General features: G+C 43.7%; 1 protein-coding gene across 1 annotated transcript in view; it reads right to left on the bottom strand.

The window, feature by feature from the left end:
• The window catches only part of TAF5 (TBP-associated factor 5), a 123,767-nt gene that overhangs the window by 12,703 nt on the left and 83,695 nt on the right, over positions 1-27,369 (bottom strand). Inside the window, exons 8-14 of the mRNA XM_087398292.1 lie at positions 20,414-20,515; positions 20,165-20,304; positions 19,893-20,003; positions 19,489-19,558; positions 19,325-19,373; positions 16,102-16,230; positions 13,025-13,101 (exon numbers count right to left, since the gene is read on the bottom strand). Of these exons, the coding sequence (XP_087254418.1) occupies positions 13,025-13,101; positions 16,102-16,230; positions 19,325-19,373; positions 19,489-19,558; positions 19,893-20,003; positions 20,165-20,304; positions 20,414-20,515 (678 nt within the window). The remainder of the gene's footprint in view (positions 1-13,024; positions 13,102-16,101; positions 16,231-19,324; positions 19,374-19,488; positions 19,559-19,892; positions 20,004-20,164; positions 20,305-20,413; positions 20,516-27,369) is intronic.

Genomic DNA, 27,369 nt, shown 5'->3' with positions numbered 1-27,369 from the left:
GGGCCCTTTGGGCCTATAAAAGGGGGCACTTGGGTCCCCATTACATATCACCTGGAGCAGCCTTCCAAGGGGTAGCAAGGAGCAGCAGACCAGCATCTTCTGGGCCTCATCCAGGAGGAGGGAAGAGGGCTGGAGAGCTGCATACTAAGCTTGAAGGAGGTGCCCACCTAGGCTGAGGTTCCGGACAGCAAGGTGGAGGGATCCTTTGGACAGAGAGCTCAGTGGAGCACGCGGGCTCAGAGATCTAGAGGCGCTGAGCATTTAGTAGGAGAACCTTTTTGGAATTGTATCTTATCCAGTTTGTGGACGAGCAGAAATATAAAGTGTTGCTTCTATATTTGTCTCTGAGCACAGTCTATTTGCTAGTCTGCATTATACACATGAATGTTGTGAAGTATACACATTTGATGAAGCATTGATTCCATAGTGAAAAGTGAAACACTTCCACGTGTAATTCTTTCTGTGTGAGAGTTCGCTTTTCTAACAGTACTGATGTCTTCTCATTATCTTTATATTTATCTAGACACAACAGGGTGTTAAAGATCACTGGCCCCACCTGCATGCCCCCATATGAGAAGGACAAAGGGGCAGTAGATCTGTAGATTAGGCAGGTCAGGCAGGGATGTTGAGTAACTTCTGCAGTCCTCAAAAGGTGACTGCCAGCAAATTAGGATTGCAGATTGCAACCACTGGGAGCAGCAGATTTGCAGATGGAAGTGCTTGTAAGGCGTGCTATGACTCATTAAAGACAGGTTTTGATAGTTGGGATGTAGTTTTTGATCATGCAATGTGAGCACAAGGATCAACCAATAAATATACAATTGACATAGGTTTATACTACAAAATGCAAAATCACATGTGTCAGAAACATTCAACGTCTTTGCAAAGCAAAGAGATGCATCAGAAGTCCAAAAGTAAGTGCGTTGCTACAATAAAAAGCCAAATGTACAAGTAGACAACCAAAAAAAAGTCCACTGCTGTGTATGCTAGCAAACACATGCACAAAGCGCTCAAAAACTGTCAAGAATGCAACCATTCATCAGCAAACTAGGACAAGACAACCAAAGGGTGCACACAAGCACCCAACAGCATGTACATGCTGCAGCTAAGCATCATCAGTAACACCAGGTACCTAGTTATAGAGAAAATGTAACTTCCAACTTATATTGAAACAAATACAAATGTACAAAATACTGGTAATGCAACAAAAATGGCTGCAGGTTTTACCCACATGAGAATTCGAGGTGAAAAGATAAAACGCATGCAAAACCTGTTGTACAATGCTAAATCTGTAATTTTAGCAATCAGCTAATGCAGAAACTATGAAAACTCTGAAGATATGGGTTTCTCATGTCCAGGGCGGGGCAGCCATTGCCATCACAGGTAGCTGCTTCCCTTTCTGGTATTAGCGACTTCTACTTCTCAGTTGCTCCTACCAGGAAATGAGATATTCTCAGACGTGAGATTGGTGTTCGCCAACAGTTGGCAGCTTTGCAGAGGAAAGAGCAAAAACGGCCTTCAAATGCTTGGATTCAAGAGCGCCTTGCTACAGCAAAGGCTCATCAGCAGGTATTGCTTGATCAAAGAGCAGAGTATGCCTTTCATGCACGAGAGTCCTTCTGGATTCAAATGGGTGGCAGAGTCGATAAACACTTTTTCTCTACTCTTGGCCCTAGACATAGTAGAGAGAGTGTATCCCAACTTATTGACTCACATGGGGTTTTACAAACAGATCCTGATGATGTCTTGCGCATAGCTTCAGATTTCTATGCCGCCCTTCTTACTGCTGATCCTGAGACACGGGATAGAGAGGATGCTAGACAGGTTATTTGGCAGAGCATCCCTTTGTTGGTGAAACCTGATATGCATGTTTTGCTTGATGCACCTTTCACCAACACAGAGTTCAGGACTGCACTTTCAGCCCTTCACAAGGGCAAGTGCCCAGGTTCGGATGGCCTTACCCCCTCTTTTTTCATTGCATTTTGGGATATGATTGGAGACTACATTACTTCAGCCTTACAGGGCATTTGGGACTCTGGTGAGATGCTCGGGTCACTTACAGAAGGTCTCATCCACCTTATCCCGAAAGGAGGTTGCATAAATCTAGTGTCCCAGTGGAGGCCTAATACACTTCTGGGGACTTGTTACAAGATTTTGGCCAAGGCAATCAGCCTCCGATTGCAGCCCCTTCTCCTAGATCTTATTCATGACACTCAGACGGGATTTGTGCATGGAAGAAGCATATTTGATAACATTTTCTCTTTCTGGGAAGCTTTAGAGTGGGCCATACAGAGCGGCCAGAATCTAGCCATTCTACTTTTGGATTTTGAGAAAGCTTATGACAGAGTAGATTGGGGTTTTTTGGATGGCACCCTTCTACGTTTTGGCTTTACTGATGCTTGGATCAGAGGTGTTTCCTCCTTCTACAGATCAGCCCACAGTCAGGTACTTATTGGTGGGGTAAGGGGTGAGAGCTTTCAGATTTCCAGATCAGTCCGTCAGGGATGCCCCCTTGCTCCTTTCCTTTTTTTATTCGTGGCCGAAGCTATGAGTATCTATATTCGATCTCAAGCTGACATCTTTGGGCTGAGACTTCCCATTAGAAGGGAAGAGGAGTTACTTGACAGTGAGTTGCCAGATGACACTGCAGTTTACCTGGATGCCACTCCACAAACACTCTCTTCCTTCAGGACAGCATTGGATTTATTTTGCTTGGCGGCGGGGGCGCAGACAAATTGGCATAAATCCAATGGCTTTTGGATCAGTGATGAGGACACTCTAGTTTGGGGGCTTGACATAGGATTTACTTGGGTTCAGAGGGGTGTGCCTGTCAGATATTTGGGCTGCCAGGTCGGCTTGGATATTTCTTCCACGCAGCGACTATCGAGCTAGAGGAGTATATTTTAAAAACACAAGGCATGGAGGATGAAAGTTTCGTTCAAATTATCTGAAAGAAATGTTTAATTGGTTTTATAGATGTACTTTTGGATAAAAATTAACCATGGAAAGGGCTCATACCAACAACGTAGCAAGGGTGGCAAAGAAGGAGGAAAAAAAGAAAAGGTCAACAAAATGGAAATTTGGCGTAGGACCCTAGCACATCATGTAGCATGGTGATCCTCAGAAAGGCATGAAGGAAGAGTTTGGATTTAGTTTTGTACTAAATTCTATTTACAAATAGAAACCTATTGGAAATAAATTTCAAAACATAATGAAATACTTCGCAAATCTTATCATTACAAAAAAGTTACAAACTTGTGTTCATAAAGAAAGAGCTAATCGCTCTTGATTCTCTTCTGTACTTCAAACAACTCCTCTTCAACATTTATTTTCCCTATATAGAGCAAGAACTTCTTGCTACTGTAACCTTTCAACGAGTCTAGATTATTGAGTCATGCCTCTAATGCATAGCTTGCATAACAAAGGAAGATAGCTAGAAACTTGGCCCGTACCCAAAAATATGAATAGTTGCACATTTTTCTATCAGCATGATCTTGGAAGCATTAAAAGAAATAAAGGAATATACCATATATCTAGAGAGAACTTAAGCATCAAAATTGGAAGTTTTGCATTCCCGTGTTGGAGAGCATCAAGAGGAAGCTCCTTTTTTGGAGCTCAGCCAAGCTGGATCTTGCCTCTAGAGTTGTGGTGGTCAACCAAGTTGGCCACGGCCTGGTTTGTTTGTTCTTGCTGGTGCTATTCTAGGGACTGCATCACTCAGCTCAGGAGACCGATCATAAATTTTCTTTGGAGTGGGCTTGATGGCACAGCAGATACCTTAGCCAGGGTGGCTTGGGAGACCCTCATCCTCCCTACACAGGAAGGGGTCTCAATATTATTGATCCAGATTTGCAGTGCAGAGCTTTACTTTGCAAGATGGTGGTGCGGGGACTTATGCCAGGGCAGGAACCGTGGAAGGCCTTTCTTATTAGCAACATTCAGAGGTGCACACCTTCTTTAAGAGGAGACTAGATGAACAATATTAGGTGGATCTTTACCTCAGTACACCTCAGATCACCTTCGTTCCCTCTCATGGTTGCCATTCTGAAAGCATGGGCCAGTTTTAGGAGCACTCTTCAAAGGATTCCTCCTTTCTCTCGTGAAGAGATTGATAGGCAACCCATCATGTGGAATGACAGTATTTTAGATGATCATGGCAGACCACTTGGTGCCTCACTCTACATGCAGGGGTCCAAGTGGGAGAGGGGACCTGCATCATCTTTGGGGTCTTGGAAAGCTTTCCGAAGGCTTCCAGAGGAGACCAAGTCTCAGTTGACAGGACATCTCAGAGGGAGTGCAAGGAGGATCTTGCAGATTGAGGCAGCCCTTCCAGAGGAGTGGCTAGACACTCATGATATGCCACTCACTTGCTCCACTTGGGCAGGTACTTTTACGAGAGGCGGTGTTCTGCTTCAAGTTTTGGCCTTTCGAGATGCACAGGAGGATGCTTTGGTTTTTACTGTGTAGGATGGTGGCAGATTATTCAGATCCACAAAGGACATCTTGCTTGAGTCTGCCTTTCAGCCTATCAGGGTTGTAGGTCTTTTGGTGCAGGGATCAAATTCAGAGTGGTTCCTCGACCTAGACCCCCGGCTTCTCTCTGCTGGGTCTTGGAGGCTTTGGCTTTATTTGCAGTGGGACCCTGGAGAGTGGGAGTGGATTGACGCACGGCATCGAGAGAAGAGCATCCCCTTCTTTCGTTACACGGTCAGTAATGCCAAGAGATTTCAGCTCAGTGGTAGAGGTTGGAGATCTTCCAGAGTTCCTCATTGGGAGACATTTAATATCACTGCGGATCTGCAGAGGTGCTTCTAGAGGAGACTCTGGAAATCCCACAGGAATAGAAAGATCACTCTTTTCTTTTGGCTTTCTATCCATGGTGGGATTGCAGTGAACCTTTGGAGATCCAGGTTCGGAGTCGACCCTACTTGCCCTCGTTGCCTCTTTGCTTCGGAGACTATTCAGCATTGTTTATGGGACTGCAGACAGGCGAGGATGATTTAAATGGGGGTAGCCAGGATTTTCAGTCACTTTGCCCACTCCCCATTCTTTATGACATGGGGCTCACTAGCTTGGCTTTCTCTTACAGGGCCACAGGTATTCTATGAGAGACTTGACTCCTCTCGGGCCATTTTGGTTCGACGTCATCAGATTGAGTCCTGTTCGGTGGATGTGGTACCACACCTTCCTTTTACAGATGTACATGTCTCAGTGGATACTTCTTGGGAGATTTTAGCGAGCATAGCATCTTGGCATATCTGGAGGGCCAGATGTACAGAGGCTATGGAGGGTACTCAGGTTCATCCCTCGCACACTTTGGCTGGTATCTGGACAGACACCATACATACTTTGATGGCCATATGGATGAGGATACAGGGAGACTCCCGTGCAGCCTCAGCTAGGAGGGCTTCTTTCTTCAGGGAATGGAAGGAATCTCCTTTCTTCTCTGAGACTCCTACAAGGTTGAGGTGGCACTTTCAGCCTCAGCCTTGGTTGTTTTCCACCTCACTTTGAGGGGGTTTTATTTATCCTCATGATTTCATGATGTTGTATTTTCGCTCAGAGCTTGCTCTAGCGAGTTTCTTTCTTACTTAATAGAAGTCTCTTTTTTGGGAAAAAAAAAAAGAAACTGTGAAAACAACACAGTTCACCAGTGGGGAGAAAAAATCTTTTAGAAATAAGGCATCCAAAGTGCATTCTGTCGCTGGACACAATATCAAACAACAATGACTGGAATGCTGAAAATTCAACTGTATCACCCATATGCCTGAAAATTTTTGCTTTCAAATAAGTCGAATGAGTCCAAAACTAGACTGAAATTGAAATAGGCTAAAGTAACAAATATCAACTCTTTAGTCACCAAATGCGCACTTCCAATTTACAAGAAAGGGAACGGCTCACATACAGGGTAAAGTTGGAAGATTGCGCAAATTAACACACTAAATACAGTACTAAGGAATCGTGAACTTTTTTTTAAGAACCTAAAAACAAGGTATTGAGCAAAGTAAGAGGGCCCAAAAACCTCAAATATGCATGTAAAAAAGGGCCTATATTCAAATTTTGTTGCCTCTAAAAACACAAACAGCGCAGTTTCAATCTCACAATGATCAGCACAACATTGAACACCATAAACTCCATTACACATAGCGGGGACTAGCAACTACGACACCCCCATCAACATCATCAGCACCCAACAGTGAGTGTACACCATAGTATAAGCATATGCTCTCACACATACATATTCATGTACCCATACATGCCTGAGCATCCATTTATACAACGTTCTTATTTATTGTGTCTTTATGCAAAAGTGTGCAGTCAATCCACACAACAACCATAAAATTGAAAAAGACAATCAATCCATTTAGATATGGGCCACCTCCTTTTTTTGTACTGACACTCCTGGGCATTACAAATTTGTATTGTAACAAAAAATTCTTAAAGTCTGCATGACAAAAAAACAAGCCTGAAGCCTCTTCCTTGTAGTGAAGTCTGCTCCTCCGAGACCCCTGACATACTAATGTGATTTGTAATGCTGTCTTTTTTTAAATCATTATGTTCTGATTCTCAATCCAATATTCAGCCAATTAAAGGGGAAACAAAAGTATGCAAAAGCTGAAATGGGCAATTTACGAGTCCAGGGAGGGGTAGAGTGTCAGAAAGTTCATGCATATCTCATGTTACATGGCCTCAAAAACTCCTAATGCAATCTATGTTTTAATAGGAAACATTGGATTTGATCTTTGTCATTCTCTATATGTATTGCAACATGGTCTCTGGGAATGATGAGTCAGAGCTGGACTAATTTTCCTTCATTATTGTTAGGAAATCAAATATTGACGACACAAGGATGGTAGCTTTATGGCCCAAAGCAAATAGGTCGCGCAGAGATATCGGAGAAATTCAAGATGGAAAGCACAAAGCCAGCATTAGCTCACCCTTTAGACCGGGTTGAGCGTTTTCTCTCTCAGGTTATTTGGCTGTCCAGAGGCTAGATGTACCATGTTTCAGCAATTGTGCCATCTTTGGAAGAAATACAAAAGCGTACATGCTAGCATCCAAGTATTGAGTCCTATGTTGTCTCACATGTGAGAACTCTAGATCCAGGGGATGCTGAGGGATTAGATAAACTCATGGAGTTGTTTGAGTCTAAACACAGCAGCTATAACGAAGACGATTTTCAGTTCTTCACATTTGGTAAGGACAGAATAACTAGAGATGCAATGCAAAGACAGCTCATTGAAGCTAAGATGTTGGGTATATGGAAAAGCAAGCAATGCTTCCCATGTGGACGAAAGTGGACAGCAAAACACAATGCACATGCAGAACAAAACCCATGGGAACAGCTGGAACTCATGTGATTATGAATGATGATCTTGCTAGGATGGATTACCAGCCACATGGCCCCAGAGGTGCCACAACACCCAAGGCAAAGGAATATATCACATTTCCTTTTGACCCTGGTGAAAGTATGTCCTTTTTACAGCAAGGGGCCTTGTTTTGCCTAACCATCACCTGCAATTTTGAGGACAAAATTGTTTTTGAGGGGGGATGGATGTAATGAAGGCCAAGATTGGGCCAAGTTAGTGAGGGTTAGGCTAATTTCGCCAGGGGATGTTCAGGCCTAGAGAGGGCAAAAAGGAGATAGTGTGGAGGGAGACTATATAAGTCCACCTCCCCACCCTTTGTACACACCTTTTGATGTGACATCTAATCTTATCTACTCCTACCTCCTTCCTCCTACGTGCTGCCTACTCTCTCTCCCAATCTCTCTCTCTATCTCTCTTCCCCTTAGAGGAGGGTTTTATTGATTCCCCTGGCTATAGTAGGGCCCATCTCCCATAGGAGATACAAGGATGCCACCATTGCCCAATCAGTGACACATGGCGACCAAGGCCCCATAACATAAGATCAAGAGGCCCTTGACTAGAGGTCACAAGGGAATGCACTGGAGATCCAGAGAGCACGAAAGACAAACTCCTTGTAGTGTTGACCACCACACATATCTCGTCCTTACTCTCTAACTTAGGGAGACAAGCCACAGCTATGACACTTGCCAAATGGCAAGGTACCTCTCAGAGACCATACAGGAGGCGAGAGGGCCCAAGTACACTACCTAGGTTGAGCATCAGCAGCATCTTATCATTGACTTTCATCTCTTCTATCCTCAGCTAGCAAATGGATTTGGATCCCCATAAAACATACACACGTTTTGACACCTTGGACCAGCTAGTTCTCCTACAAGGTTCCCCCCATGGCCCATGGCTCTCATGTGGACAGTTATGCTAGGCCATATATGCCCCCCCGCAAAAACAATGCGGTGTACTTCTCTACTTGTTCTCATCCCAGATACTTGGGAGTGGATGCCGGCTTTAGTGACTCCACATCTTAGCTTTCTATAGTATGTGGTTTTCAGTCTCATAGACCCTTAGCTTTTATTGTATTTGGTTTTCTTCAGTCTCATCGACTAGAAAGTGTTTATGATTGAGAAAATTGATGTTTGACTTTGTGGACAAGGCCACAGTCCACCAAAAACCAATGTTCCAGGCTAGTATGAAACACACCAAGGTGCATCATTATTCTACATAGTAACTTAGCTCCAAGCAACCAACAAAAATGCTTTCTATTGTGCAATAACAGACGCCTTTGGTAGGTATCTTCACCACCACCTTCGTAAAATGGTTAGGCCTATGAAATAAAGGAAAAAATCACACGACATTGGTAAAGTGATATCCTTTGTGCTACTATAGATGGTTGTATCCATAGTGGGTGAACATGTCCACCCATGATAAGCTAGGAGCTAGGCTTAGACTTTCTTCTCTCCACTTTTGAGTATTTTAATGGTTTCATTTGATGGGATATCTCAAGGTGTATGCCCCAGGCACACCTTGGTTTCTATGTGTGTGTGCTAGAGGCACAGTTAGGTGCCCATAAGCACTGTTAGGTGGTGGTAGATGCCACATAGGATGATTGAGAGAATCTAGGAGCTGATTGAGGAGATGATTGTGGAGCTTGGTGGCTCATGTAAGAGGTGCCTACATATGGACCTCACCTTTCTTCATTCCATAAGCAAGCAAGCATTCTCATTTCGTGTTCAGCTTCATGCTTTCCTTTCAGTTCTTCAACATGGTATCAGAGCACTATGATCCTCCTTGAGCCCATTTGTGCCATGTCATCTTCTTCATCTTCATCTTCTTCTTCTTCTTCACCTTCCTCTCCATTTTGCCCCTTTCTGCCCAACCACTTGGAGGGCTGAGTTCTCCACCTACAAGCAACCATTCCCAGGGTCCTTCTGGCTGGAGAGACCCTTCATATGGGCGAACTTCCACGTCAGAGGAATTAGACAATGGTGCCCACGAAACCGCGCAACAGTCGTCTTCTTCCTGACGCCATTTCTTGCAATGCGACTTGCTGGAGCAGCCATTCCAAAATTCCTCTGAGCCAAGCTTGCACAACAATATGAGCTAGCTCCTGTCCAGATCTGAAGTGAAATGGTCCACCAGGGAGGGAAAAACAAGCGAAAAACCAGTCGACCTTCAAGCTGCTGGCTATGGCGACGTGACGCGGCATTTCGCCTCTCTTCCTCAGTGGCTCTTCTCTGGTATACCAGCTTTGTTTCTACCTAGAAAGCCCTCTTTTCTTTGCTTTGAAGAGTGAGATACAAGCCCTCCAAGTTTAGGCCTCTGTTTTGGACAGTTTTGACAATGTTGTGAGTTTGGTGCTACATTAGATACTACTTTAGCATTTCTGATGTTTTAAAGTGTTGAATAGCATCACTATAACTGTGGCGACAACTTTCCTCTAAGTTGCTATACTTGGATTTGCTTGGAATACTTTCATTTAGCCACCTCTATGAAGCATGCAAGTTGAAGCATCATTTCCATTATGATTTGTAGTATGGAATTTGGTTACAAGTCTTTGCTACTCTAAATGCTTGTACTTTGAAGCTCTTCAACTTTTTCTAGCCTTGTAAGAGAGTAGACACTGTCCATTTTGGGTTAGACCCTCTCATGGCTACCTTCTTGAATATGGATAAGTTCAATGGTAAAGGCTTTCACACATGGCAGATGAAAGTTAAGTTTGCATTGATGAGGGAAAACCTCTGGGGGCTTGTCAAACCTGCTTCAACTTCTTCAACAGCCTCTAATGCTAGAGAATCCTCAGCTCCTACACGTCCGGCACGAGATCCTGCTAGAGAGGAGAAAGCCTATGGCATTATTGCTCTTGGCTTAGGAGATGACTATATTCATCACATTTCTGATTTGGAGTCTCCTTCTGAAGCTTGGCAGAAGCTTAATATTATTTTTGGTGCTAGCTCTCACATCTTAAAATTGTCACTTAAGATTGCTTTCTTTGAATTGAAGATGGCTAGTGGCACTCCTTTGGCTGCCTATGTCAATCACATGCGGAGTCTCATGACTCAACTTGCTTCTATCAACTCTCCAATCACTACAGATGATGCAATGGCAGTGTTGCTCAAAAGTATGCCTGAAGATTATGATCATGTTGTTACCACATTGAAAAATCTTCATAATCCTACCCTTGAAGGTCTTATTACTGCTCTTCAAGAAGAAGAAAGACACATGGAACTCCGGAGAGGCAATGACACAGCCTATGCCATGAAAACTCAAAAGGGCAAGTTTTCACCTTACAAACATTGTGGGAAGACTAATCACCTCTCAAAAGATTGCTTCAAGATCAATCCTAGTTGATGTGCCTCCACAAGATAAGGCCTCCTATGAAGATTATGCTTTTTGCATATATGCTCCAGATCTCTCTTTTTATGTTGAGTCAAGATACTCTGCCCGGATAGTCCTCCAAAATGAATGGAATAAACTATTATGTGTTTTGTAATACACCTCTGGTCACCATATGATGTAGACCATGTGTATGTGTTTTGCTCCATGGTACCTCCAGCAGACATTGTGTGCATGAACATGCAAGGGAGATAATCATTGAAAGGTCTTATGTATCCCTTTTGTTTACTTCACACCCTTGGGAACCCCTTGCTAGCATGAGATCCTAGCCATAGATTTATCCTTGACCACCATGAGATGGCATGAGAAACTATGAGACTAGATGTATCCTTGACATAGCCTGAGGCATTCCCTTGAGGGGAGGTATGATGGGATATCTCAAGGTGTATGCCCTAGGCACACCTTGGTTTCTATGTGTGTGTGCTAGAGGCACAGTTAGGTGCCCATAAGCACTGTTAGGTGGTGGTAGATGCCACATAGGATGATTGAGAGAATCTAGGAGCTGATTGAGGAGATGATTGTGGAGCTTGGTGGCTCATGTAAGAGGTGCCTACATATGGACCTCACCTTTCTTCGTTCCATAAGCAAGCAAGCATTCTCATTTCGTGTTCAGCTTCATGCTTTCCTTTCAGTTCTTCAACATCATTGAGGGTAGCATTGAAAGATATTACACGAGATGGCCTAGTAGGCTTGGTGTAAGGTCAATGATGCCTCTATAGACCCATGCCTTATCAGCTTTATTTCCTCAAATTGGCTAAGCTTTGGTATCCCATCTACCTAATCTACTGGTGTCATTTGAAAAGTTATATTTGACTATGTTATGGTCTAGTATAAAAGCCACACTTTCTTTATTGGTGCTTGGTAGCTCCTTTGTGGTATGCACTTTAACCTTCCCTATCTTTTACTTTCAATACTAATGCCATTCTATCAGCCGTAAAACCTTGATAGTTTCCACCTATTCCATAATACATTCAAGATTGATTCATGCCTTTCTATCATCATTACAACAATCAATCCAAAACCAAATGAGATTCCACAAGGAGACCTTTCTTTCTTCACCTACTTCAAAAATTATGTCTCTCTTACAAATATGGTTAATGGGACCCAAAACCACACGAGGTTCCACAAGGGACCTTTCTTTTCTCTTAGTTTAAGAAAGACTACCCAAAACAATGTTTGAGCTGGGGCATTGAGTCACAAAAGCAAGTTCCACAATACAAGACACCAATGCTAGATGAGTGTGTGAGAAATAACTTAGGTTAAACCAAAAGCTTATTTCTCCCTTACATGAACAACTCCCTTCATAACGAGGACGGGAACATTCTTTGAAATGCCCAACTCCCTTCATAACGAGAAGGAGATTTCAAGGGGACGAGAACGGGAATGGGAATGCCACATCACCAATGGTGGAGGAGTTAAGGGTGAGGGGTCTAGAATATATATAAATAACTTAGGTTAGACCAAAAGCTTAGTTTTCCCTTATGGAAACATCAACTCCCTTCAGAACAAGGACAGGAACATTCTTTGAAATGCCAACTCCCTTCAAAACGAGAAGGAGATTTCAAGGGGACAAGAATGGGAATAGGAATGGGAATGCCAAATCACCAATGGTGGAGGAGTCTAGGGTGAGGAGTCTAGAGAATATATATAAAATAATGATGATGGATTGCCAAATCGCATACAAACCAAGGTCACTAGGAAAAGACCCCAAAAAGGCAAGCAATTAGCATCAAGTTGGACATGACTAGCTCCTATGAAACGGCCTAGGAAAAGTTCCTTGTGCATTCCCTAGACGTCCCCCCTTCTGACATTCGTTGGCCTCTTTTTGTGTGCCTAGCGTTCACTAGGCATTCCCAATACCCATCCTAAGCAACAGTGTTCCCAAGTTCCATATGAATGGAAAGGTGTTCCCTGATAATATGCATGGAAGAGGGAGCCCAAGGCTATCCTTTTGGTCACTACTTTGGTTATCCCATCCGAACAAAAAATTTTCAAACATTTGAATGTTGTACATCACAAAGACACCACAAATATATCCTTCATTCCAACCATCACCTTAACACAACCAAGGCTAAAATAGAAACAAACTCAACACATCAAGTCATGACATCTCTCTCTAGCTTCCTTTATTCGATTAAGTCTTCACTTCTCATCATCTTCGTTCTTTCACTTTAACTCATTTCATCATTATTACATGCAAAAACTCCCTCCCTGAAATCAAGCACGAGGTCAACCTAACATTTGTGTAGTTTTAAGAAAAGACTCACTTGAACATCCCAAACTGGATAGTTGTGCCCCTTGTAGCATACCAAGTTTGCCACCAATGGCACGCTCCATAAACGAACTGCCACAATTTCACACAACACAATAAAACTATCTTCAAAATTATGCAAGTCTCTTGTGGGGATACAAACGTATGCAAATCATCAATTAAACATATGGATGAACTAGGGTCCCCATTTGCATTAATAACATTTATGGCAAATAATGAATATGCAATAAACAAGGCATCAATACTCTTTTATTTAAATTACACAATTTTCAACATGCCATCTGTCCTAGAGCTCCATGAAGAAGAACACCTTAACATCACCCAGCCACATATTTGCCACTAGAAACTCAAAAGAAGTTTACGAAAATCAATATCTTAGCATCTAAATGTACAAGCTAGTTTCTCTCATGCGCATAAAATTGCTCAAATGATAAGATACCATTTCACGGCCTTTTTACAAGCAAAATCTCTGCTCTTTAATCCATTTAACTGTACATTCATCCAAAATTGTTGTCCACTTCTAACCATAGTGAAAATTACCGGTACCTTCAAGCAAGTAGTCTAAGTGCACACATAGTAGCAACCCAAAGGGCATAGAAGGAAGCCAACTCTCAAGTTACAAAGAACATCTATTGGATTAAGGACCTAATAGCCTTAGTAAACACATTCATTTAGTTTCAAATCCAACAATCCCAATACACAACATTGAATTCATAAATGCACCATGCATCCATTTAAATTATACACCGATACTCCAAGTACTCTTTCCTCAAAGCAAGATAAAGCTTTGCTTAAGACAAGTACGCTCCTTCCATCTGACCTGCAAGTGGCAACTCATATCATCAAATAACATGATGTACAACTGTATAAGGCTTTCAGACCTCCCATTACTCTTAGTTCCATGCATGTGTTCTCAACCTCAAGCCTCAGATACTTGTATGATGTGATTGCTTCTAGAATGTCCCCTTGAAAAGCAAAGGCTGCTTGCTTGTTTCATGTTCCGATTACCATGATCTTTGTCTTTGCAATGTTGAACTGTGTCATTTACAAAGATGAGTAGAAGTAAGGCATGTCCAGCAATTTCTACTACCTCTACATCTTTTGGCTTTCATCTGCCTAACAATTTCACTATTTGGCAATCTTTTGGGTGAAATTTGGCAATCTTTTGGCATCTTCTAGAACCGTGTTGGGGACCTGTTGGAGTGTTCTCCTTGGCTTTGTTGGAGGATTGATGCGAGAAGTGATTGTGGGCTTGAAATGTTGACCAAATTGATGTCAGAAGTAATAGTGACAACGCTTTTGTGGAAGATGATTATGAATACATGAGTCGTTCACTTTCAACCTAGAATTTTGGAACACCCTAGGCAGCACCCGTGGTTCTACCTATTATCTTACAACCTAGGACACTTCTAGCAAAGAACTATTTATAGATTTCATCATAGGTCCTCCTACATTATAAAGAAATGACAGTTTGCGTAGAACTCTCTTTTGGTTTCATCCCATCTGTCCAAAGTTTTGAAAATACTATTGCATTGGAATTCAATATTACTAGGATACATCAACATGTAAAGTACTTAATGTAGTAGAGGATGATCCTTGTTCGTATCCCATGCCCTTTGTTGTTTCTATGTTCCTTCTCTCTTTATGGACCAAGTGTGAATGATGAACGTTATTAATCTTTGGAAACACATTTCTGGTAGAGCACAACTCTGACAAGTATCAGAGTCAGCTTCCTTTCTACTGATTTATTAGCCTCAGGTCAGCCGAAGAGTACAGAGAGGCAATCCTTGTCCTAAAGAAGACCATGCCCACGAAGAGGAAGAAGTCAATGGGTTTGTGCAGGTAGACCACATCAAGTTGGGAGAAAAGCATCCTCAAATGACAAATCGATCACAAGCCCGAGACGCTACTACGTTGGTTGTAGAGCTTGGACACCTCCTTGCACATGAGGAGCCCATAGAAAGAGCCGAGCTGAATTTTGCAATTCTTTTACTCGGATGGTTTAGAAGCATTATGGCATCAAGCACTCGCATCTCAAGGTATGGTTTCAAAGACTTGGGATGGGCTCAAAAGGAAAAATCTAATCTCGTGACTTAAAGCACAATATGTTTATGGAATGGAACAACTTTAAGCATAGGATGAGACAATCAATGAGAGATTACACAAATAGGTTTGGGCTACTTTGCTGAAAATTCAAACTTTCCATCCCATGACTCAAAGTGAGAAGCCCTATAAGCTCCTAAGTAGTTCGGACCTTGATATCTTCATCAGTCTAAATTTAGTGAGCACTGCTACCTTCATATCAAGGTCCATCTAAATTTACCAAGCACTGCTAAATTTAACAGGTATGGCTTTAAAAACAATCTACCAAGTAGGTTTATTCATAGAAGAATATGGAAATCGAGCAGGTTTCTAAACACAGTAAATTTTTTAGATAATATCACAGGTTCTATCCAACCAAAATGGCCTCGTGCATTTTTTAGATACCAAAAATTCATTACAGGCATGGCTACGCGTACATATAGGTTACCATTACAACTAAAGATATTTACAACCTAAACTAAATTGTTGATTGTTTGGCTTCAAAGTGGGTCTGAAGTCTTTTTTGAACGAATACCCTTAATAAATACATAATGGCATTATTGCAGAGGGTTCGAAACATGCTGGTCCTTTACATTTTTGGTTATCTTTTGTCACCTGTCCAGATGTATTGTTCATGTCTTCATGGATCATCTATCAAGTTTTAATAGAAGATTTGTCCCCCTCCTCTCCCCCCCGCAAGAGAGAGAGAGAGAGAGTTTTAACAGAAGACAAGATCAGTCAATGAATTCCAATGAGGTAATCTAAGCAGATCTGAATGGTGCTTACTGGTACCCAGGTAACCATGTTAAGAATCACAAGACTCTAACAAATAAGCAACATGCTTGACCCTCAATCAAAAGGATATATAGCACAGCCTCTATTCAAGAAACTTATTGGACTCTAGGGGATGACAATATAGAAAAAACATAAACATTTTAAATAATGTGTGCCCATAACGATACTAGCAATGAAGCTTCAAGATATAATCACCTGTACAATCGTTCGAAGCAGACAAAATGTAATCCCCATCAGGACTGAAATTCGCTGCATAGACAGGTCCAGCATGGCCCTTAAGAAGGGTGTACGGAGGTTTCACAACATCTGATGTTCCTTTGATATCTGCATTTGTCAATTCCATTGCTTGTTCATTCAGGAAGATGGAAAACCTAGCATAGGTCAACCTCCGATGTAGTTCAGAGAAAATCTAAATCCAAGACTTTGTGTGTGTGTCTGTGTGTGTTTGTGTGTGTGTAAAGAGAGGAAGGGGAAAGTGGGGATGAAATGACAGGATGTATTATTGCCCCCTTGAGACCCAACAACTGCATTCAATGAAAGGATATACCCAAAATTTTACAGCCACCTATACCATGACGGTAAATGTTAGTAGCTAATTTAGACTACACTAGAAAATGCTATGAAAGATATTATCATCAAGATTTTTTCCCAGTAATGAAACAACACCCAAGAAACTTGCTATTCGCTTTCTTGTCATATCAAATAGAGAGATCCATTGACATTATGTGATAAAAATTGTAAAGTGCCATGATGTTGTTGTATTAACGTATCTTCTTCTCATAGAGTTTAACTTCACCTTTACTTATTTCCCATGAATGGTTGGGAAAGTAAATTGAATAGCCATGGGACAAAGTAAATGGAATAGCCATGGGACAAAGATGCCAATAAATTACATATCAGTGAAACAAGCACACTCTCGTGCCGCCTCACCCAAAAAGAAAAAAACAAAAAAACGATTGTTGCTTTTTCAGCTGTCCTAAATCGCAATTGGACAAAACAATGATGAGGAGATAAATTCAAAATGTATAATGACATGTACAAGAACACATTATTGAATCAATTTATAAGTCCTTTAAAATAGATAGGTAGGTTAGAGTTAAGGCATGTATACAAATCCACTATCAGCACTCAATTCATATTATATTTTATGCTGGTCCTTCTTGTTGCAGAAAATGTATCACCAAACTGGATGCATAACAAAAGACCATGGAATAGATAATTCACTTAGGTATTGCCATTAGTTCATCAACCAATGATAGATTAGAAGAGCTTGGTAATTGTTCTCAAAATGCTCGACACATGAGTATTCAAGGCTCATCATTCACGGTCTAACCTTTGCCTTTGCATAGATCATCTTGAGACTACAATTCTTTTATACAAATCCATCAAAATTGCACATCTTCCAAATATGGATCGAAGCATTCAATGGAATAGCATTTGCTTGCACAGCTTCATGAGCCACTCCCCTAGCTCATTAAGGCCTGAATTTCCTCTTTGAATTTATGCATAGTGAGCTTGTCCTTCATGCCCTTGGTGGTATAATTCTTTGAGTAGACCCCTCATCCCTTCTAGTCTCGTGTAATGATGAAATGGCATTTTCTCTCTCGCTTCATAAAGTAGGGTCACAGTGTATCTGATGGCATATCATAAAACACTGGCTCACTTGTGCCACACTCCTCTTGGGACATGGTGCCTCCTATGTGATGTACCATTATGAGACGAACTCATGCGCACAATATCCCAAAGAGCAGGCTATATATCATGTAAAATTGGGCTTCCACGTCCCTGGGAGTGGGTGATGCAGGACCGTGGCATAAACTAGTGCTCTGGCTGTGGCAAACTGTTGCTCATGTTAGGCGGCCTCTATACACTCAAAGACTCATATGTTGGTGATGTCCTCTAAAGGTCAAGTAAGTGGCAATGGTACCTATAGGATGAGTCCCCAACTGAGCGCACACGACAGCCCCACAAGTACAATCAAGGTGCAAAAGAGAAAATAGATGCAGACCAACATGACAAATGAATAAAAAACCCTGCTATCGAAGTGCACCTACATGTGCTCACAAGTTGCCAAGTGACAGATGGTCACTGCCAAATGAATTTGGAGTTTTGTGCGGCGGTTCTAGTGACTATTGCTGCTGCTACAGATGGCACTGTCACATGGCAGGGCTGTAACACAGGCTACTGCTGTTACACTTGTTTGTAGATGTTAAAATAAACAGGGAATCAAACTAGCCCTTCAAAGGGAGCAGTGGAGTTTATACCTACCATGGGCTAAATCATGCCACCCCACTCCCTTTGGGACTGCAACAACGAATGCGAGGGGCAGGGGGCGCTTGCTGTTGCATCCTGCTTGATCCAACCTTGGCAGATCATTTGACGATTGCGGCGCACTAATGGCAAGCTCCCGCTAACAGAGCTCAATCACAAGGGGGGCTGGCGTTGGGGAGGGAAGAACATGGGTGTGGGGACAAGTCTTGGAGGCATGCTTTAAAGCATGGCCTTAGGCCTCTCCTAAATAGAGCATTGATCAAAGACTTTATAGCCTTGGAAGAACGCTGCCGTGATGGGCTCTAGGGCAGTGGGAGGTGCCACAAATGCAGAAAGAGCCATTACAACGCAAAATATGAGAACAATCCAAAGTATCTAGTCGACAAAATATGGATGGCAACCATCTAAAGCAAAACATTGGTAAGACCAAAACATAGGTTTGGAGCAGTTATGTGGTGCATAAAGAGGGTCTCCCTTACTACATAAGCATCCAGAATTTACCTATTTGTCATTATAACTGGGAAGGTCATAGTAAGCATCACAGTCCAGCCCTTTCCACTTCAAGGTGAAGCCCCTAAGAACCAAAAGACGCCATATTTTAGCAAACTGTGGGCAGGTAAGCTGCACTGCATGTTTGTAAATTCTTCGGACGGACAAGCTTTTGTTGCCAGAAATGATCTGACATTCTCACGGTATGGAAAGGATAGCAGTGAGGGGATGTGTTTAAAACATCTGAAACCAGCATACAGACAGCATACATTTGCAACGTGATCCATTTGACGGTTTCTTAGTCAGGCTTCCATTTGTAGCTGAGGAAGCCCCCCATCCCCGTCTTTTTCCTGCGATTCCTTTTCTCCAGAAAAGAGTACTTCAGGTATTTCTTTCTCAGGTCAGTAATCAGCCTTATCCAAACTTCGTCTTCTCTCACTCTTAAAAATTTTTCATTTCCTTCAAGTTCATGTTTCCAGCAAATTACTGCCCTGCATTTGGCACCTGACTACAGCCTTCAAATAAGCTGCTGAGAACATTCCATCCAAGGCATCATCACAGTAATTTGTGTTCTTTAGATGCTTTATGATGAAACTATTTAACCCTCATACTACATAAATTGAAACCAAATTTGAGATAAAGATTTATTCTGAAATACCAGCCCCAATGGAGGACTGCTGTTCTCCCGTCTTAGCCATATCCCACACCTGCAACACAAGTTCCCATCTGCCTGATTATAGCATGAAAGCCTTTGAAGCCTATTATGCCAAGCCTGAAAAAGTAAGGATTGCATCAGTGCGCATGATAAATACAATGAAATACCTTCAGAGATGAATCTGAAAAACCTCCAGCAACCATGGCGCCATCCATAGAGATTGATGCACAGTTCAAACTGACAAACCCACATTAAAATTTAGAAGATGGATCAACAGCATCAAATGACTAATTCATCTTTTGTGGTGCACACTATCACTCTAAGTCAATATCATTTGGGAAAATTCAAATGAACAACAGGCAACTCACTAATTGAAAATATAAGGGAAAGCACTTGCCCATGAGTATAATATCTACTAAATAGTCACTCCCAGAGTCAGAATTTAATAGAGAGAGAAGCTGAGAGCATATGCATCCACTAACTGTGGGGAAAAACTGAGCTCAAGGTGAGCACAAAACACCTATGTAAAGAATCATCTGCATGACAACGTACAATCAACATAAAAACAAACCTGCTGTGTGTGTTGATAAAACTGTAAAAGCTCACTGATGGCAATGCAGTACTGCTTAATCGGGCCCGATTTCGCAAATCTTCCAACGCCTGGCGTTCTGTCTCTTCAGAGCTACAAAGTAAAAGCATTAGGATCCCTGAATAAATATCTCAAAAAGCAGCTTATTATATGCAAAAGGCATCAAAATTCTAGAATGTTCCTTCCATTAGCTTGTGATAGAGAATTACAGACTAGGTTTGCAAGATAGCTTGTTTAACCAAAAGTAAACATACAGAGTGGGTATAACAAGTTCAGATTTCACTCGAGGAACACTTGATACATTTGTAGTTTCTGTTTTCAAACCCTTGCCAGTTGTACTAGTCAGCCTGTCTTTTTTCAACTTCTTACTTTTGCCACCTTCTGCAGCTCTTTTCTGCACAAGCACACTACACAATATCAGAGGCTCTGCTAAAATAAGTCTGCGCATTTTACATGGAAGGACTCGTTGCCATAACCCATAATTGTTAATTAGAAAATTGTACTTTAACTTCCTCTCCATCCCCTTCTTTGCCTTCTGCCTCTGCCTTTTCTGATTCAGCTGCCAACTCCTTCTCAAGTTTTTCCTCTATGGAGTCCTCTAGAATCTGCAAAGGGTAAACAAACGATGCACACAATACCTTAAAGTCTTCAAAAGGCTCTCTCTCTCTCTCTCTCTCTCTCTCTCAGAGGCATTTGACACAGTACCACGCAAAAAAACTAGAAAAGCTGCAAGTCCCCAAGCAGTCAGAGAAACCGTGCTTAGAACATATGAGAAGATGCTAGCCAAGCTCGCACAACCACTAGTTGATAACCCCTACAACCAAGGAAATGTACACATAAGCAGTGACATAGGGCTCAAGCAATGCTGCCCTCTTCCGCCAACCCCATCTGGATTGTGTATTGATGAATTGGAAGAATCAATCAGAGCTCGCAGTGGAGGGGGAACACTATGCCCTACTCCTACTCGTCTACACAGATGACGCGGTCACTCGTTGCAAAGGACAAAAAAGAAATGCAGGAATGCAAGTAAACCTGGCCAAAACAAGTCATAGCAACCAGGACACGAAACAAGCAGATGGCCTTCACATTTGAAGGAGAACCCTTGGAAGCAACCACCTCATACAAATATTTGGGACTTGAGTTTAGGGAAAACTACAGTTGGAATGAGTGTGTGGAAAGAAGGGTCAAGGGAGGGTTGAAGGCATTATAAGCTTTCAAAACAAACAAACTCTCTCTCTCTCTCTCTCTCTCTCTCTCTCTCTCTCTCTCTCTCTCTCTCTCTCTCTCTCTCTCTCTCTCTCTCTGCGCGCGCGTGCACCAGCCCTCAGCTCACTCCGCCACCCTTACCGCCTAGCCTACAACCTGCCGCCTACCCTAGGCCCACCCCGCCAGCCCTAGCGCCTACCCTCCTAGCCCTGATCAAAGGATGCACAGGAGCCCTGCTGTGAGCCACGAAGCTGTACCGGGGGGCCTGCTGGGTGCTGCCCCTCCACATCGACCTACCTGGCTGTCCCTGGCTGCTCCAAGAAACAGGAAAAGATTCAAAAAAGAAAGCTTCAGCAACATTACAATGCACCTATGAAAGAGGAAACGTGAAGGAAGGGTGGAGAAGGACTATCAACATGCTTGGAGATCAGCCACACACAGTCCATGTAAGCCAATAAATTTACTGCACTATCATTCAATTGGCTGAAACACCATGCCTACAAGAGCGGGAGTAGAAGGAGACAGCCATAGCAGCCCTCTCTACAGGGACAGCTCACAAAGTCACTACAAAGGTACTCACATGCCTCAACAAAATCTGCCTCGTGCTAATAGAAAAAATAGACAGCTTGGAGGCCACCAATGTGGCCCTATTGGCTGAGAAAGCGCATGTGGACAAAACACTAGCTGAAATTAGGAAACAAGGTGGGAAGATACAAGAAGAATGGAGGAAGGAGAAGGCCAAGAAAGAAGAATGGGAGAAAGAGAGGGCAGAATACGAAAATGAGAAGACCAAGCTACAAGACAAAGTACACACATTGGGGACTGAGCTACAACAAATGAAGGGTAAGCAAATAACATCAGATGGAGGCAACAAAGCTATGGATGAGCTCAAAGCAGAAAATGCAGCTCTTAAGAAAGAGATGGAGGCCATGCAGACTACCATGAATGGTAAACATGCCAAGTTCGCACAACAGCTCAACAAGGGAAAAGAAGTGATGGTTGAATGAACAGAAGTTGTTAAAAAGGGATCAGCAGCTCCTAAAAAAGAGCTCATTTATGAGACACTAGAGGAAGAGAGAAGACGGATCGGTAAAGCAATGAATGCCCTAGTTAGAGGCTTTACAGTGGGAGACACCCCAATGGCAAATGCTCAAGCCTTATTTGCCAAGATGGGAGTCAATCTTACATGAGATACCAACAAGACCCTTAGTGCTGAAACTCCGGACTGCAATAGATAGGTCCAACCTCATGAGCATGCGAGCATCCTTGAAGGGGACCAAAATCTACTTGGATGATGACCTCATCCTTCTATAGCAGGAAAATAGAAGGGAAGGCATGACACGTGTAATGGCAGCAAGAGAAGCAGGGAAATGGGCTGCCTACAGGGATGGCAAAGTGATTATCCGGGAAAGAGCTGATAGAGGGGAGAAGGAAGAAGGGGAACTATGACGGTGTCAAATCCGAGAGGGGAGTGCACAAAACAAGACTAGTAAGGCTGTATGGAACTATAATGGTACCCTTTGGTCCGACCCAAGTGGCTTCTCAAAGACATACACAGATAGAGACATCATCTTCTACACTGAGACACATGAGAGCCCAGAGAGAGGGCTACCCACACGACAGGATACACTCGGAAGTCAGCTCATTGGAGAGAACTGAGGAGAGATAGTGGAGTACGAGGCTCCGGAGGTGTAGCTATCATTTTCAAGACACACTTGAGACCACCACTCGTATTTGTGGTATAAAGAGAGGAACATGCACGTCATATGTAGATACGAGATAAACTGCTAGATGCCCGACCGATCTCCATTGTAGTATGCTACTTCCCTCCAAACACGTCATCATATGCCCATGAGGCACTACAGAGGGACACAGCCCTTATGAGACGATACATGATGATATCATAGAGTTCTCCAGACAGGGAGACACCCTCCTTCTGGGGGATTTCAATGCAAGGACAAAGATGCCCCAAAACCCTTGGTTTGATGATGAGTGCAGAGAGATGCAAGCCCACCTCACACGGGAGCGAGCCTTGGGTCAGTTGACGTCATATGAGGCACATCGGATTTTTCAACGGTTGACACGTTGCAAGAGACGAGCCTTCCTCACACACAAGATGGATGAGATCATCAGATCATTTCAAGGAGGAGACCCGACCACTGGATGGGGACTTCTTTCAGAGGGGAAGCCACCCATTCCCATTACTGATGCAAGAGTATGGCACACTTATGCGTGCTCCTTATACGATATCCCGAAGCAGACACCGCCAGACATGTCCTCTATGCCCAGGCCCACTACCTACCATCTGTTCACTACGCAGAATGTGTGGGCTGCACCGGCTCCACAACCGGAAAGCACAAACAGAGCATTCGCACATGGACAGGAGGTTCTTGCCCCGATTCTCGCACAGATGTTTAACCATGCAGTTTGTCACGGCCTCCCACCAACACGGAGCACCACCACTATCGTACCGATACACAAAGCAAGAGAGCTCATGGACATTGGGAACTATCGCACCCTCATGATTGGCCGCACATTGGCCAAGATCTATGGATCGGTACTAGAGAGGGGGATCAACAGTCATAACAGAGGCATGGGGACAGTGAGCACTAGGGCAAGCAGGATTCAGGAGGTAGCACCCTACTCTCTCTCACCGACTCTCTTTGGACTCTACATCGATGAGATCACATGCTTCGTAGTGTTGGATGCATGAAGCAGAACCGAAGTGGAGTGCAGGAAGCAAACAACAAGCTGGAGTAAAACGTAGTACTGCTCAAATGGATAAGAGGAAAATACAAACGGTGGCCTATATGGCCCCCAAGTCAACCATTGGTTGACCAAAGAAGTCAACTCATAGAATTGACCTGACCTACAAGGCTGATACCAGGGCAAAGTGCTAACAAAACCCCCCCCCCATGGTATGGCTGCTGGAAATCTCTCTCTCTCTCTCTCTCTCTCTCTCTCTCTCTAGCCTCACCCGCTCAGCCTCTCCCGCTAGCCCCTCTGCTTAGCCTCTCCGCCTCAGCCTCTCTCTCTCTCTCTCTCTCTCTCTCTCTCTCTCTCTCTCTCTCTCTCTCTCTCTCTCTCCCTCCGCTCCAGCCCCGCTAGCCCTCCACTCCAGCCCCGCTAGTCCACCGCTCCCCCTCCACTTCACTTCCACTCCAGTAAGGCCAACTGCCATGTATGCAACACCTTTTTGGGGGTGTGATATTTCAGCAATAGAATGGAGGAGATTTGATCGGCTACAAGTGATTATGGGCTCTAGGATGATTCGGAGTAAACGCTCGGTCCCCCATCAAATAGTACAGGCAGAGTTTGCCATGACCCCCCTCCAGGTTGATGCCATTTTTCAAACAGTGACTTTCCTCCACAGAGTTTGGGACCTACCTTGCGAGAGACTTTCGAGGCTAGCACTAGAGTCCTCCATACGACTAGCAAAGAGGGGGGTAGATACAGCATGGTTTGCATGCATCACCGCATTCAGATGGATCGGCTTCCCCCGTTTCAATATAGCATGGATGCACCACCCAAGTTGATCCCACGGGATGAGATTAACCGCATCATACAGCTAGATCTCCTCCAACTCCACACATCTTGCACTTGGGGGGGGGGGGGACCAGGAGTTCCCCACCAAGACCCAGCTCCCATCGGACAGATTCGGGTCTCATCCCATCAATTGAGGATCGAGACAGGGAGAGTTGTATGCATACCCAAAGAGCAGCAAACTTGCAGGTTGTGCACAATGGGGGCGGTTGAGACAGAGGAGCACTTTCTCTGTGTCTGCCCAGCTACTATGAGATCCGAGGGCGTTACCACTGCCTTTTTCAGGAGGGGTACGGCTTCGGCCCACTCTCACGACTGATCCACTTCCAAGACCAGGTCTATATTGGGCTCTACCTGATGGAGATGTGGCGACACAGGGAAATACGACTACGACATATCAAAGAGCATGAGGGTGGGACCACCGCACCACAGAGTACCGAGGTAGACCGAGCACAGAGACAGGTCACGGATTTCTATGCATTCAAATCAGCCCCAGGGCACTTTGGGATAAAGGAGGAGGGATATATGGATCAATGGAGGGAGCCACCACAACACTGCCAGACGAGGGGCACAGAAACCGTACACAGTGCGACAGGCAACCAGAGCACACATGATCGCGGTTCGACCTATTTCAGGTCTCCTTAGGGGAGATCGACCGAGGCGAGGCATCACCCTTGACATAGCCCATCGGATCCATAGATCGAGGAGACCACGTCCTCCACCACCACGGGAGACATCTTGACAGATGCAGATACGAAAGCTCTTTGCATCTCATCAGAGAACCATCATGGAGCCTAGATATGTGGAGCCGGTTCATGCACTTGGGATTCTAGCTCTGAGCACTTGATATCTTCATGCCACTCTCATGCTATTTTGCTACTTTTTTTGCTATTTTGTACTAGTATAGCATGGTACTTGGGGAGCCCTGTACCCCCTCCCCAATCGGACGTTTTTAGTACTCAACAAGGGCCTTAGTGAGCCCTTTGCCCTGGCCCACAGTGGTCTGTATGAGCTACTTGATTCCGTACTTTGTCCCATAGGCCCGCGAGGCCTCCTGTGGACGTTAATATATCTTTCTTTATTCTCTCTCTCTCTCTCTCTCTCTCTCTCTCTCTCTCTCTCTCTCTCTCTCTCTCTCTCTCTCTCTCTCGCATTGATCCCTTGAAGTCTCCCTTGCCTCTTTCTCTCTCTCGCCTAGTTCCTCCACCAGCTCCTCCCACCTAGCTCTTCCGCTCAGCTCTCAACCCCTATGCTCTCAGCTCCTCTTTCTTTCTCTCTTTCCGCAAGCTCCTCCCACCTAGCTCTTCTACTCAACTCCTCCACCGCTCAGCTCTTTCTACCTTGCTCCTCCGTTCCTCCCGTTGTTGCAGCCCGTTGCAGCCCCTCTTGTCTAGCTTCTCCATCTCAGCTTCTCCTGCATAGCTTCTCTGCTCATAGATCCACTCATTTGCCTATCTTCACGGTTGTAGGCAAGCATTGATTTAGGAACCCCTAGCTGAGCTGAACCCCATCTCAACTAGGGGGTTAGCTTTAGCCAAGGGGTATCGTAGATATGGCCTAGCTTATCCTCTTTGTCAAAAACCCCCTCCATTCCAACAACCTCCAACAACAGAGCTCGATACGCCTCAGGTGCAGCCAGGACTCCTTCCCCATATGCGCACATATATGAACGAGGTGGTCGTTTTGACCGACCCATTATTGGATATCACGAACAGATTTGCTACCTATAGGATCAAGTGCGAGAATTGCAGATGCATCTGGCAGATGCAGTAGCTCGAATCCAAGTTTTGGAAGGACCTGGTAAGAAGGAAATTATTGAAGAGGTTGTAAAGTCTTGCAATGCTTCCCCCCCTACTCCCCAACTGGTCTCTACAGTCAAGAATCTAATCCAAACTGAAGTGCAGACAGCCAAGCAAGATGTGATTGTGGAGTTTGATGCAAAGGCTATTCAAAGCTAGAAAGGATAATGCAGAATCGGGGGGCTCCCAGATGGATGGTATAAAGAAGAGGATTCATTCAATGATACCTTTACATGTGTCAAAGCAGACATGCCTACTATTGATTGGACAGCTGACGCAGATGACAACCTGGATTAGTCATCATAATGGTCATGCCATCATAATGATGTTGGTGAAACTACAGCAGTCCAGATCAGTCATCGTAATGGTCATGCCATCATTACGTTCAACTCACAAGATTTATGTATTAAGGTTCTACAACAATCTCATAAGCTGAAAGGGACTAAGGTGTGGATAGCCGAAGAACTCACAAGAGCCCAACTTAAGGATAAGGCAACGGAATTAGCCAAGGTTAAGGCTGCCACGAAGGACGGTAAATGGGCACTTTATCGTGATGGAATAGCACTTATTAAAGAGTTTAAATCTAAACCAAAAAGACTCAGTCTTAAAATGATGTATGGCCAGCTATATTTACGGTTTCTTTGTAGGTACCCTAGATAAATAGAGTTGCTCTTTGCACCCATCCCTAAGCAAATGTATTGGATGGTTTTCTGTTCTGCCATTGACCTGTTGGTCTCCCTGGACAGTAACTACTGGCTGACCTCATAATACAGATATTGTTATACGTTGATGACATAGTCCTCATATCATCTTCAGCGGAGGGGCTACAGAAACATCTGGAGGCCCTAGAGGTGTTCAACAAAGATCGAGGGACTTCTTGGGAAGAGCAAGATTATGATCTTCAACACCTC

The sequence above is a fragment of the Dipteris shenzhenensis genome, chromosome 27, assembly GCF_047967505.1.
Source record: "Dipteris shenzhenensis isolate YYH24624 ecotype China chromosome 27, Dip_SZ_1.0, whole genome shotgun sequence".
In the NCBI taxonomy this organism is placed as follows: Eukaryota; Viridiplantae; Streptophyta; class Polypodiopsida; order Gleicheniales; family Dipteridaceae; genus Dipteris; species Dipteris shenzhenensis.
Note: the sequence above shows the minus strand (reverse complement) of the source record. Positions and strands in the feature narration are given on the sequence as shown.